The sequence below is a fragment of the Zalophus californianus genome, chromosome 2, assembly GCF_009762305.2.
Source record: "Zalophus californianus isolate mZalCal1 chromosome 2, mZalCal1.pri.v2, whole genome shotgun sequence".
NCBI lineage: Eukaryota > Metazoa > Chordata > Mammalia > Carnivora > Otariidae > Zalophus > Zalophus californianus.
Window position 1 is genome coordinate 14339683 of NC_045596.1, and position 13053 is coordinate 14352735.

At 40.2% G+C, this 13053-nt stretch overlaps 1 protein-coding gene across 1 annotated transcript; it reads left to right on the forward strand.

Moving 5' to 3' along the window:
- The first annotated feature begins 11832 nt into the window (after nucleotides 1-11832).
- Nucleotides 11833-12629, forward strand: LOC118356780 (PDZ domain-containing protein 11). The gene has a single exon (XM_035726436.1). It carries the CDS (start codon nucleotides 11894-11896, stop codon nucleotides 12314-12316), a length of 423 nt encoding a protein of 140 aa, XP_035582329.1. The 5' UTR covers nucleotides 11833-11893; the 3' UTR covers nucleotides 12317-12629.
- Nucleotides 12630-13053: the final 424 nt, after the last annotated feature.

A 13053-nucleotide genomic window follows, 5' to 3' on the forward strand; every position in this document is an offset into this window, starting at 1 on the left:
CGTGGACTTATTTCTTTTTAAACAAATGTATTTAATTAGATTTTTGCTAATGTTCCTGGCACTAGAAATGATAGCAGCAGTTTAACCTTCCATTTTTTTAAGCAGAAATAGGAATGTAACTTCACCAATGAAAAATGTAACTGTCCAGAAGAATGAATTTGAAAATAGGCAGAGAATTACAATACCATTTCTGTGGATGAGATAAAATCAGTGTAAAATGTACCCTTTACCCATTCCCGTTCAGTCATGAGGCCATAATCACATGGAAGGCATGCATTGTCAAGTCACAGATCACTCACAGCTGGAAGGAAAAGGAAACGTGTGGGCTATCAGATTAAGGATCCCAAGAGATCTTGATCAGCTGAGGAAATAAGTTCAAACTAAGCTATCATTTTAAGATGAGTTTACTTGGTTCCAAAAACCCAGTCACACAAGTACACATTTGGGGAGAAGAGTCTTGGAGCGCTATATGCAAGAGAAAGATACAAATCCAAACCATACAGTTGGAATAAAGATGGCAACTCTACTATTTTAAAGAATTGGTCAGTAAGGGAAGAGAAAAAGAGGGCCTGGTAGTTCAAGAGAAAGGTATTCTGCCTTGTCCACCTTCCTTGGAAGCATAGAGCTGTAGCTACAGGTCTGAGTAAATACAGAGCCATATTAAAGTTTTGAGGATCGTGTGGGAATAGGAGCAGAGATGAAGGAATAATGAAGCTGGGAAACTTCAGCTTTCTTAGAAACAGTAGATGAAATCATCTACAAGGTGGAAAAAGGTAGCATTTGGAGTTGGAAAACTATGAAAAAGGGAATTGCAGATCTGGTAAATATCAGCTCAGGACGAGGGGTAACTTGAAGTTTAAAGACATGAGGGCCTGGTGTGTCCTTGAAAAATAAAAATCAGGTCTTGTCACTCTCCTGACTTAAATGGTACAGTGGGCTCCCATTACTCTGGGGGATGAAGATCAAAACTCTTAACATGGTACACCGTTCCTTCATCATCCTGCTTGTCTTCTGCAGCAGCCTCACCTTCTTCTGGGCTCCACTGTGCTAAATGCCCTTTGTTTACTCCCACGAGGCCACCCTGTGCTTCATGCTCAGAGTTCTGCCTGGGATGTGCTTCTCCCAGCTCGTAGGCCTCATTAGTATCCACTCATCCTTCAGAACCCAGAGGGAATCTGACCTTCTTAAGAAGGCTTCCCTAACTCCTCTGACTATGCCTTCCCACAGCTCTCTCTTTTTCCCTTAACATATTTCCCCCCAATTGTGATTAAATAAATCATTTTACAAATAAATCAAGAGAAGGCTGGTTTGTAATTAGAATGAATTTATGTGACCTCAGGACTGGCAGTATAATTTGTAGGGCCCAGTGCAAAATGAAAACACAGGCACCTTGTTCAAAAATTATTAAGAATTTCAGCACAGTGACAGCAGAGCATTGAACAAAACATGGGGCCCTTCAGGCATGGGCCTCTGTGCACCTAAGTCACCCGCCTATGAAGCCTTCCTGTGTGTTTCTCCTGCAGGAATGGGGACTACGAACTATGAATTTATTAATCCAGTGGAAGTTTGAGGGGTGAGGGCAGTGTTGAAATGATGAACCACTATGTTTAGAATGGAATGGGCTCCACAAAGAAGTCAGAATAAGGCTGATGGTCTGGCTTAGCAAGGAGTAGCAAAATGTCAGTGCAGTGGGATTTTGGAGTGATAGATGAACTAATAGAATGTCCGTGCACTATTTATTAATGCGTCAAGTCAGCATTTAATTTTTTAGCTCCTACTTTCTGTTGATGGGAGGAAGGATTGAACTTTTCAGTCTCCCCAAAAGGAAGACCTTGAGAAATTTTAGAGAGGGGAAGGTATGGAGTCGGAGTGACTTGAAGAACAGGTTCTAGAGCCAGATAGCCTGTGTTTCAAGCTCCAGTTTACCAGTTATAAGCTCTGTGACCTTGACAGTTACTAACTTCTCTGTGCTTTAGTTTTGGGGGAGGGTGTAAAATTGGGGTAATGTTGATATCTCCTGTGGTTGTTTAAGGGACAAGTGAATGAATGAATAGTGCCTGATTCATAGTAAGTTCTTACTATGATTTCACACTAGTGCAGTCTTAGTTTCCTCTTCTGTGCTATTTCAGTAAGATAGTTGAACTTAGTCAAAGTGCTGTCATATACCATAAACAGCCAAACCTCACTATTGGACTTAGGTGGATGCAAAGAATGTATTAGTATGCTTTGTGAAACTTGTACTGGGATGCATTTAAGCAACAGGAACATAATATACAAGCTAACTCATCTCCCTATAGTGAAGTAGATGCCAAATACCTATCATAGAACACATCAGCATATTAGTATGTAAGACATTTCAGTGAATTCCAGCATTTTATATTTGTATCTCTAGAGTCAAAGAGCCTTCTTTGGGCACCTTAAGATGAGACAAAGTGTTAGAAATTCTGGACAATGAGCAGGATTTGATTAACTATGGTTCTGTCTTCTGTTTTTGTAATCCATATGAAATTAAGTAAGTGTCTGTTGTTTACAGAGCATATATTATTTTTCTTAACTGTTAGGATGCTGTTTATTTTAGATTGCTCTGCTCTAGAGAATGTTCTGATCAATTCCTGAATCACTGTCCCTAGTGTTTTCATTTTATATAGGACCATCAACGAAGTCATCTTTGGATGAACGCTATAGCCACCAGGGGCTTCCCAATGTGCATCTCCAGCCTACCTCTCTTTTGTGAGTTTCAGGCCTGAGTCTACAATTATCCAGTTAACATTTTTACCCGGATATCTCCCCATACCTCAAACTCAATTTGTCCCAAGCCAAAATTTTTATCTTTTCTGCAAACCCACATTCATCTCTTAAACAACTGATTATCTGGCTAAACCCTACAAAAAGGTCCCCTGGTGTTACAGAACCCACCTTTTTTAAAATTCCTGAATCCATACTTATCTTTTTACTCCTTTTGCTATTGACCTAGTTCAGATCCTCATCATGTTTGTCTTTGACCACTGTGGTTGCCTGTCAACCACCTCGTACACTCCAGTTCTCCTTTCCTTGCAAAGAAATTGCTCACGGATTAATCAGAGCAATTTCTCTAAACTACAAATCTGATCATACTTGTAGTTATTTCCCTGTTGTTCATTAGATAAAATCCAAATGTTTTAGCATGAGATGTAAACACTTGCACAATATATGCCTGACACTTCTTTCCACCCATGTCCTGCATGATGGGGAAGGGTGGATGGAAGAGGAGAGGGATGGAGTGGGGAAGTGTTGGTGGAATAATCTTCAGTTTTGGAAGCTCGCTCTGGCTGCTGCATTCCAAACTGATGAGTGGAAGGCAAGCATGGTAACAGGGAGGGCAGTTAGAAGGTTCTTGTAATTGTCTAGGCCAGAGTTGACAATGGACTAGACTATTCAGTCATTAATAAACCACGCAGCATCTACTTTGTCCAGGCCTTTTAGTAGAGATTGGAATATGCTAAGATACTATCACTATACATAAAAAAGCAAATCCTCTCATAGAGGAGAAAGATTCCAAAACATCCCTTCTAGGATTGACACATGCTCTGTTGGCAGCAAGAAAAATGAGTTGAGGCAGCTCAGAGAAGGGAAGGATCATGCCACTGTATCTACAACCGGTAGGCTTCACAGAGGTGACAGTAGTAGCCAGGTCATGGTCTACAAAAATTGATAAAAGTTCACAGGCAGGCACAGGCAGGGTAAGAAGACCATCCTCTGCTGTCCTCCTCTGTGGTAGGTAGCTGCAGGTGAGGGTAAGTCCTTAACCTTGGTTCTGGACAGAAAAACTGAAAACAGGGAGCAAAAGTACTTCTTCCACAGTTGAGTTCTTATCAGCTTCAAGGAACATTTTTTGCCTGCCTCTGATCTTTTCTGTTTTCCTTACTTGACATAGGCATTGGCAAGAAGATGATTGCTAATGAAGTTGAGCTGATTTCATAACCCCTATTGATTTGGCATGCTATTTTATGGCTGAGGTTTCTACTTCGATTGGCTAAGACCCAAAACAAAGAGTTGACTGCTTCTCATGATTAAAAGCTCCCTTGACGATTTTTAAAAGGGATTGTTCAAAGCTTTTAGTGCCACTGAGTAGAGAATTACACTTTGCCTCCCTAAAACTCCTCCCACAATTGCACACGGACACAGCAGACTTCTTTCCTGCTGTACAACACTACCGAGAATTTTCTTTTCAGAGTAGCAGCCTTTTAGTAGGAGGTTTAAGTGATCCCTGTATATATAATTTATAAGACACTTGGAGCTTTTTGTATGGAAGCACATTGGAAAAGTAAAATCATTATTACTTATATTGTTATTAGCTTTTTTTAATTCCTGTTCTCATATGACACATTAGTTTCTGAGCTAAATATTTAGAGCAGAACTGTTGATCATAAAAATAAGAAGGAATAGATTAGACAACCATGAAAATTAGGGGTGAGCAGTGAAACCAGATAAGGATGAGTATTGTATAATGTTTGTTTTCCCTTGAATGGTATTCTTTGAAAAATATTGTATAAACATTTTTTCTTAGGTTCCTATATGGAAAGGATCCTGAGAATGGTGCCAATTTATTGGCATGCGCGCGCGCACACACACACACACACGCGCACGCGCACAATACCTCAATCTGCAAATTATTTGAAACATCTGTTTTACTTCTGCCTCCATACATCTGACAGATAAATAGCCAATTGCATAACTGGGAATTGTGATGCTTTTAAATAAACACACAGAAGATAAAATGATGAACTTTTGCCTCTTTGTCTCCCATGAAAAAGCTTATCCTAGATGTTGGTACCTTGTTGGACTTTAGACATTTAACATGCCCAGGAAGTAGCAATGGGAATGGAAGCATAATATAAAGTTTGATTAATGTTTCAATCCCGTTAGGATTAAAAAAAAAATCTCAGGTTAAATCAATATTTTTCCATTATTAACTCACATGAATTAAAATATTCTAAGGTCTTTTAGATATATACTTTTTATATTCATGCTCATTAGGATTAGACTTTCCTGCATACAACAGAAAGACACTAAATAACAGGGGCTTAAGTAAGAAGGAAGTTTCTTTCTCAATTAAAGTATGATTAAATGTCAGTAGGACCACATCCCTAGCTGGTTATCAGGGCTCCCTGTGGGACCCAAGGCTCCTTCTATCTTGTTGCTCTGCTAGTCACAGCAGACTATGTCTTGATCCAAAATGGCCATCAGGGTTTCAGTCAGTAGAGTAGCATTCCTGGCAACAGGAATGAGGAAAGGAAGATGAAAGGTATGCGTCCTCCCTTTTAAGGAGACTTTCTAGAACCCCTCCTCTTGAAATTCCATTGGCCAGAGATAAGTCACATAATGGACAGGCAGCCGAAAGGGAGCCTGGGAAATACAGATTTTGTGACACTGTACCCAGCCAAAAACTTACTTTTCTGTTACTAATGAAAATGGGAAGAATGGATATCGGAAGGTAGTTTGCAGTTTCTGCCACAGCACTTTCTTCAGCTTGATTTGAATAATTTTTTTCCTTAAAGATGGAGAATTTGATTTGTTTTAAGTTTGGTTGATTTTATTGGGTGTAAGAGGTGTGGTGTGCCTCAGTGGAATGAATACTGGAGTACTAGATTCTAATTCCAGCTTCCTATGATGTTTGGCTTCAGTATCTCACTCAAAATAAGGAATTTGTATTTTAGCTCCTCGAGGAAGTCATTCCATTCATATTCCCTTATCTGGTCTCCAAGTTTCCAAGGTTTTACAACAATGGTAGGTAATGTATGTTTATATACACACACACATAATTACATGATACATAAGTTTTTTTCTTTAAATTTTTTATTGTTATGTTAATCACCATACATCACATCGTTAGTTTTTGATGTAGTGTTCCATGATTCATTGTTTGTGCATAACACCCAGTGCTCCATGCAGAACATGCCCTCTTTAATACCCATCACCGGGCTAACCCATCCCCCCACCCCCCTCCCCTCTAGAACCCTCAGTTTGTTTTTCAGAGTCCATCGTCTCTCATGGTTCGTCTCCCCCTCCAGTTTCCCCCGCTTCATTCTTCCCCTCCTGCTATCTTCTTTTTTTTTTTCTTAACATATATTGCATTATTTGTTTCAGAGGTACAGATCTGTTATTCAACAGTCTTGCATAATTCACAGCGCTCACCATAGCACATACCCTCCCCTACATGATACATAAGTGTAAAGTCTGTTTCTAACATATATGACCACATTAGCAGAGAGTGGCTTGATCAACATTTTTCAATTATCGTGTTCCTTGCTCTTAATAGAACTAAACCTTGTGTGGGAGTTAAAATGATAACAGAGTGAAGGAAATCATCATTCTTCTCTTTCAAATCAGAAGTCAACTTTTCATCCCAAAGAACAGGCCCTTCTTTTTGGTGTGTTTTGTTTGTTTCCATTGCTGTTGTGTTTTGTCCATCACCTTTTGGGGAAACCCAAGACCTGGTGGAAGTGGAATCTGTGTCCTTAAGTATATGATGTGTGAGTCTATGGCATGTTGGGATGCTTGGGCGCATAAATGCTGGTCTTCCCGGGCAATAATAATGTGGATAATTACGTTCTTTTTTGTCTTCTTCTGTCTCCTACTCAGTTTCAGTTGACTGTGGTTCTTTGTCTTAGGGCAGCTGTCATGCAGCAACAGGTAAAACTCCTCCAGGAGGCATTGCTTTGTGCTGGTTGGTGCCCCACAGGCCGCACAAGGTGTCTTCCTGAGGACACTGTGCAACTATCCCTTTCTAGCATACTAATGTGTTCTGAAGGCTATCGTGATTCTAAAGAGAACTAATATCAAAGCCAACCAAAGCAACAATTGCAAAAGAAGACTACTTGCATTTTCTTCCTAACTCCTGTATTTTTTTTTTTTTTTAAGTAGGCTCCACACCCAGTGTGGAGTGCAACACGGGGCTTGAACTCATGACCCTGAGATCAAGACCTGAGCTGAGAATAAGTGTTGACACCTAACCGACTGAGCCACCCAGGTGCCCCCTAACTCTTGTAATTCTTAATCCTCAGCGGGGGAACAACATTATATAATGCCATTACCCCTCTCAAATCCGAAGTGGAATGAAATAAAAGTACAAACAAATAAACAAAATGAATAAAACTACCTTTCTATGTTGTTGAAGCAAAAAAAATTATTGAGCAGTTAGATGGTTTAGGTTGAACCCATGAAAGTGCTGGTTTTGTAAGTCAGAGGGGTTGAATACTGGCAATGCCTAATGATGCAACCTAACAGTTTCTATTCTGGCAACACAGTAGAAATCGTCGGCCTTGCAACTAACACCCTCTTAGCTGCATGTTTCCATTGTAAAAGCATTTGGCTCTTAGGTGATATTTTTAAGTTCAAGGAAATAGATATTTATTATTGGTATGAAAGCAATGTAATTGAAAAAAAAATCCATCCATCATCCCACTATTCTTACATAATTATTTTATTCTCTATTTTTTCCTTCCCAACTCTATTCATATATTATAATTGGTATTTTCCAGGATGAAAATCAAAAAGCTTGAATCTTATTTCAAAAAGATTGTATAGATTAAAACAACAACAACAACAACAACAACAACAAAAAACAGTCCAAAATCAAAGGAAGCTTCTCTGGTCTTTGAATTTCTGAGTCCATAAATGAACACACAATACAATGGAGCAGAAACAAAGCCTTTGCATAATGAAATCTGTGAGGAACTTTAGTGTGGAAAATGACACCCTCTGATAGCCTCCAATACTCTCCAAAGGCAAAAATACACTTTTACAAATTATCTTAACGAGCTGAGGGACATACATTTCCATCAGGAATGATTTAACACCCACACAGTCAAGCCTGAGCAATTTAGGCGGAAACAAGATTCCTTCCCCCCTCTTTGCTTGGAGATGACCCCCTCCAGTGCCCTTGTCCATGGTCTAGAAGTCCCTGAGCAATTCTTCACCCAGGCCAACTCCCTCCAGGCTCCGGGAAGATAAGGGATGCAGTACAAAAAGTGACAGGCAGGCCAGGATAGAGTAATTGTGGGGCTCATTGTGACTTGTTATTTCTTGACACTCCAGGGAACATGGCTGTGTCTGCTTTGGAGGGTCCTGATTTCTTTTGGCCGTTTAGAAGTACTAAAACCACTGGCTAGCTTCTTGCTAGCTATAGAGAGCTGAAACCTGAGAAGGTAAATGTTATGTGCCCTTGGTAGCCAACACCTGACTTGCCTGGTTACTAAGGAACCACTTGCCTACCTGGTTACTAAGACAGGGAGGAGGAAAGAGAGGAAGAAAACCCAGCACATGATGTGGGCTCCTCCCCCTTCCCTCTGGCTTCATTATGTTTTCAAATTTTAGACTCTGACCTGAGAAAAAGAAGCAATTCCCTAAAATCTAGGAATCCTCCAGATGTAAATAAAAGGTCCTGAATGGCATTTTAGTTTTTTTCCTGAATTGATATGCAAATTCCTAATTTACTTAAAACGCACTGTTATGCATTATAATAAAGTCTAATACATGCTTCCATGTAATTATGCGTAATAACCAGTGATCAGTGGGAGGAGGGAAGGAGAGAAGGGAATTGTGTTTCCAGCTGGCCCTCCACACCTGCAAATAACAGACAACTCCTTTCAGTGTAGAGGAAACAAGATAATGACAGTATGATATTAAATACAAACATTAATTCTTGGGAACAAAACATAAGGAAGAGGTCTATCAAGATGTGTGAAAGTGAGCAACTTAAATTACATTTCTCACCATCTTAAAGAAAAATAAGGACCAAGCAGAATGAAAACCTTAATTTGCTATTTACTGTAATACTCCTGATGCCATTAGTTTTATTTTCTTTTTTAAAGAAAGATTTATCTGGGCCACTAGAATCATGCTCATTTGGTTTAAGAATCAAGTTGTAATAGGGGCGCCTGGGTGGCTGAGTCGGTTAGGCGACCCAGTCTTGATTTTGGCTTAGGTCGTGATCTCAGGGTCATGAGAGCGAGTCCTGTGTTGGGGCTCCGTGCTCAGCAGGGGAGCCTGCTGGAGATTCTCTCCCCCCTCCCCCATCGCTCAATTAAATAAATCTTAAAATAATCAAGTTGTAATATACTCTCTTATCTCTATCTCTCTCTGAAAGGACAAGTCAGATCTGAGAAAATTTCAGGAGCCTAGTGGGGCCTGAAGTTGTGAGGAAGCAAAACACTATTAGAAAATGCTTTGTGAACAGGAAAGTGTAATCCTAATGTAGGGGATCGTTATTGTCCTGGTTGCTGTCAATGCAAGTTTTGTTATATGAGAGGTGTATTCCTGTAAAGTCATCTGCAGAAAGATTTTCTTGACATTTGAGCATACTTTTCCATGTGTGAGGCAGTTTAACATAGTGATTAGGATCTTTGCAGTCTTTCTGATCTGTTTTTGCTTCCTCGATCTATTAATTATGAGTTGTGTAATCTTTGGCATGTTACTTAATCTTCTCTAAGCCTCAGTTTCCTCCATATGTAAAATGGGAATAAAAATAACTATAACCACTTGATAGCATTTTGATGAGAATCAAGTGAAATACCTATTGTATGCTTAATTCCTGGGGTCTCTAGATGGTGCTTGTATATAAGTAATCTATTTGTAAATAAATTATTTTATAACAACAACCATTTATATCAGAATATAAGCCCTCCAAATTGGTTCATATGCATCAAAAAGTGATGGATTATAAAACAGAATCTGTGGACTTCAAAATTTTGTGGTGAATGTTTTTACATGAATTGTGGTGTAGAGTAGCCAAGAATGGATGCCTACATAGGATAGGAGAGGAGTCAGGTAGTCAAGTGTTCAATTCCAGCTTTTTCACATACTAATTCTATGATCTAGGGCAAGTTGGTTAACTTCTCTGGGTTATTTAGAGAAAACTGTCCCTTTGGAATATGTATCTGATACATTTTAGATGTATCAGATCCATAAACCATCTTTTACTTTTGTTGACTTGTGTGGGAATGAAAACACCTCCACCTTCTAGTTCGTGAGACAATAAATGCACATTTTCCCAGGTTCCATCCCTTCTTAGCCCTATATGTAGAGAGAAGCAGGATCTTTTGTGTCTCTTTCTGGAAAGCCATCAAACTACATTTGGGAAGAAATGTGAGGCTTTTAGTATTGCAGAATCTGTAAGAGAGGAGGTAGAAACATGAAAAGGCAATAGGAAGGTAGAAAGGTAGAGGGAAGAATTGAGATTTAGAAACTTGAACTCAGTAGAGCCACGTCTCCCAAAATGCTGAAACTAGTAAACCAGGGATAGGGTTACTAGGGAGTGTGTTGTGAGAAGTTCCAGAAGCAGCTGGATTTTTGAGTGCATTCCAGCCTCATAACCTAGGGAACAGGTCACTTTGGGTCACCTCAGCAGTAGGATCCTTGCTTTGGTTTAAGGACTTTACTATCAATGCCTTGTCCTCTGTGTAAATTTAATCTGTTCTGTGGTTGTGCTTCAAATTCTATCCCATAAGCCTTTTATGACAGAATGAGGAAACATCTCAGCACCCAGAATACTGGACAGCTCCTGGACATTAGGGTACTAAAAGGGACTGGGAAGATCAGCTGTGGCAAAATCAGCCCTATATTAAAGGCTTCTCTAGTATTGCTAAACACAATTTCAAACAAGGCTTGAAAGGATCAAAGAATTTCAGTGTAACTTGACTGTATCTCAAAAGAACTCGCAAGAATGTAAAAAAATAAAAAAAGATAATAGCATGTCCATCACCCAACAATGCAAAATTAACAAAGCCTGGCATCCAGTAAAAAATTACATGGCATGTAAAGGAGTAAGAAATACAGACCATAATGAATAAAATAATTAATAAACCAAAGCTGACCCCTTAATTATATGAGTGATGATATTAGTGAATAAGGACATTGAAACAATTATAACTATGTCCTTATGTTCAAGAAGGTAGAAAAAATTCTGGACATGTTAAGGAGTAACATAGAAGATATTAAAAAGACAAAACTTCTAGACATGACAAATGATTTCTGAGGTGAAAAAATACACTGGATGGAATTGACAGAAGATTAGAAACTACAGAATAAATGTTTAGTGAGCTTAAAGCCATAGAAACTGTTTACAATGAAACACTGAGAGAAAAAAGACTGAAAAAAATTAACAGAGCATTGGCGAGCTGAGGGAAAATTTCAAGTAGCCTAATATATATAAACTTGAGTCCCCAAAGGAGAAGAAAGAGAAGAAAAGGAGAAACAAAAAGAACATTTTGTAAGGCCTAAAATATTTCTAAATATGATGAAAAATATAAACTCATAGATCTAAGAATCTTAGTGAACATCAGGTGAGACCATACCAGTGCACATTATATAATCAGATTGCTTAAAATCAGTGATAAAGAGAAAATCTTAAAGCATCCATATGTGAAAAAAAAAGACACATTATATGCAGAAGATAGCAGCAGATTTTGCATCAGAAACAATATAAGTATGAAGGCAGTGGAACAAATCTTTAAGTACTGGAAGAAGAAACTGTTAACCAAGAATTCTTACCCACTGAAAATACCTCTTAAAAAAGAAGGGGAGGGGCGCCTGGTTGGCTCAGTCAGTTAAACACCCCACTCTTGGTTTCAGCTCAGGTCATGATCTCATGGGTCATGGAATAGAGCCCCATGTTAGGCTCCGTGCTCGGGAGAGTCTGCTTGAAGATTCTCTTCCTCTGACCCTACCCCCATTCTCGTGCACATGTTCTCTCTCAAATAAATAAATAAATCTTAAAAAAGAAGGGGAAAAAAAGACTTTTTAAGATATACAAAAAAATAAAAGAATTCATCACTACCATCCGCTTCTGGCTTCCAGACTGAATTGGCGGTGAGCGGAGCCTGAGGTTCCTGAGGCCTGTGGAGCCTTGCTGGAGATGGACAGCCGGATTCCTTATGATGACTACCCCGTGGTCTTCCTGCCTGCCTATGAGAATCCCCCGGCATGGATCCCACCTCATGAGAGAGTATATCACCCAGACTACAACAATGAGTTGACCCAGTTTCTGCCCCGAATTGTCACACTGAAGAAACCCCCTGGAGCTCAGTTGGGATTTAATATCCGAGGAGGAAAGGCCTCCCAGCTAGGCATCTTTATCTCCAAGGTGATTCCCGACTCAGATGCACATCGGGCAGGACTTCAGGAAGGGGACCAAGTCCTAGCTGTGAATGATGTGGATTTCCAAGACATTGAGCACAGTAAGGCTGTTGAGATCCTGAAGACAGCCCGCGAAATCAGCATGCGTGTCCGCTTCTTTCCCTACAATTATCATCGTCAAAAAGAGAGGACTGTACACTAGAGAGTTGCAGCCCATAGCCCTCCACAGGGAATCTTCTAGGACAAGCTGGTTAGGCCTCAGGGCAGCCTCTTGGGAACCTCAACTCTCGGCCCCACCCTGGCAGAGTGGCGCGGGGAGGATGGGGATACAGTGAGGCCCTGCCACCGAGCCAGCTAGCCAGCTGCATTACCCAAACTGTACTGTACTCCTTGTTCCCTCGTTCTGTAGGTGAGCTTCATTCATTCCCTCAAACGAGAAGGATGGAGATACCTAGGTATAGCCTGTGGAGAGCGCAGCTAGAAAAGGCAACTGACATTTATTGAATATCACATGCTAGACAACTACACACGTGTCATATGTTCATCAGAGTCTAGAAATCAATAGCAAAAAGGATCCTGGGGGCCTTCCATCTCATCCCTTCGTTGTACTACCAGTCTCAAATCGCTCCGGAGACTCCCTGGGACTGCCCCCCCCCCCGACTCCCTCCTATCCTCTCTCCCTCAAAATAGTAAAAGGCAATGCTGAGGAAAAAAAAAAAAATTCATCACTAGCTGTCCTTTATTATACGAATAGGTTTTTTTTTTTAGATTTTATTTGAGAGAGAGAGAGTGTGAGCGAGCACGAGTGGGGGGCAGAGGGAGAGGGAGGAGCAGACTCCCTGCAGGGAGTCTGATATGGGGCTCTATCCCAGGGCCCCAAGATCATGACCTGAGCTGAAGGCAGATGCCTAACTGACTTAGCCACCCAGGCGCCACTAT

Bases quoted from the DNA above. Each gene is read 5' to 3' on its own strand.
- LOC118356780 (XM_035726436.1), top strand. From the start codon at position 11,894: ATGGACAGCCGGATTCCTTATGATGACTACCCCGTGGTCTTCCTGCCT.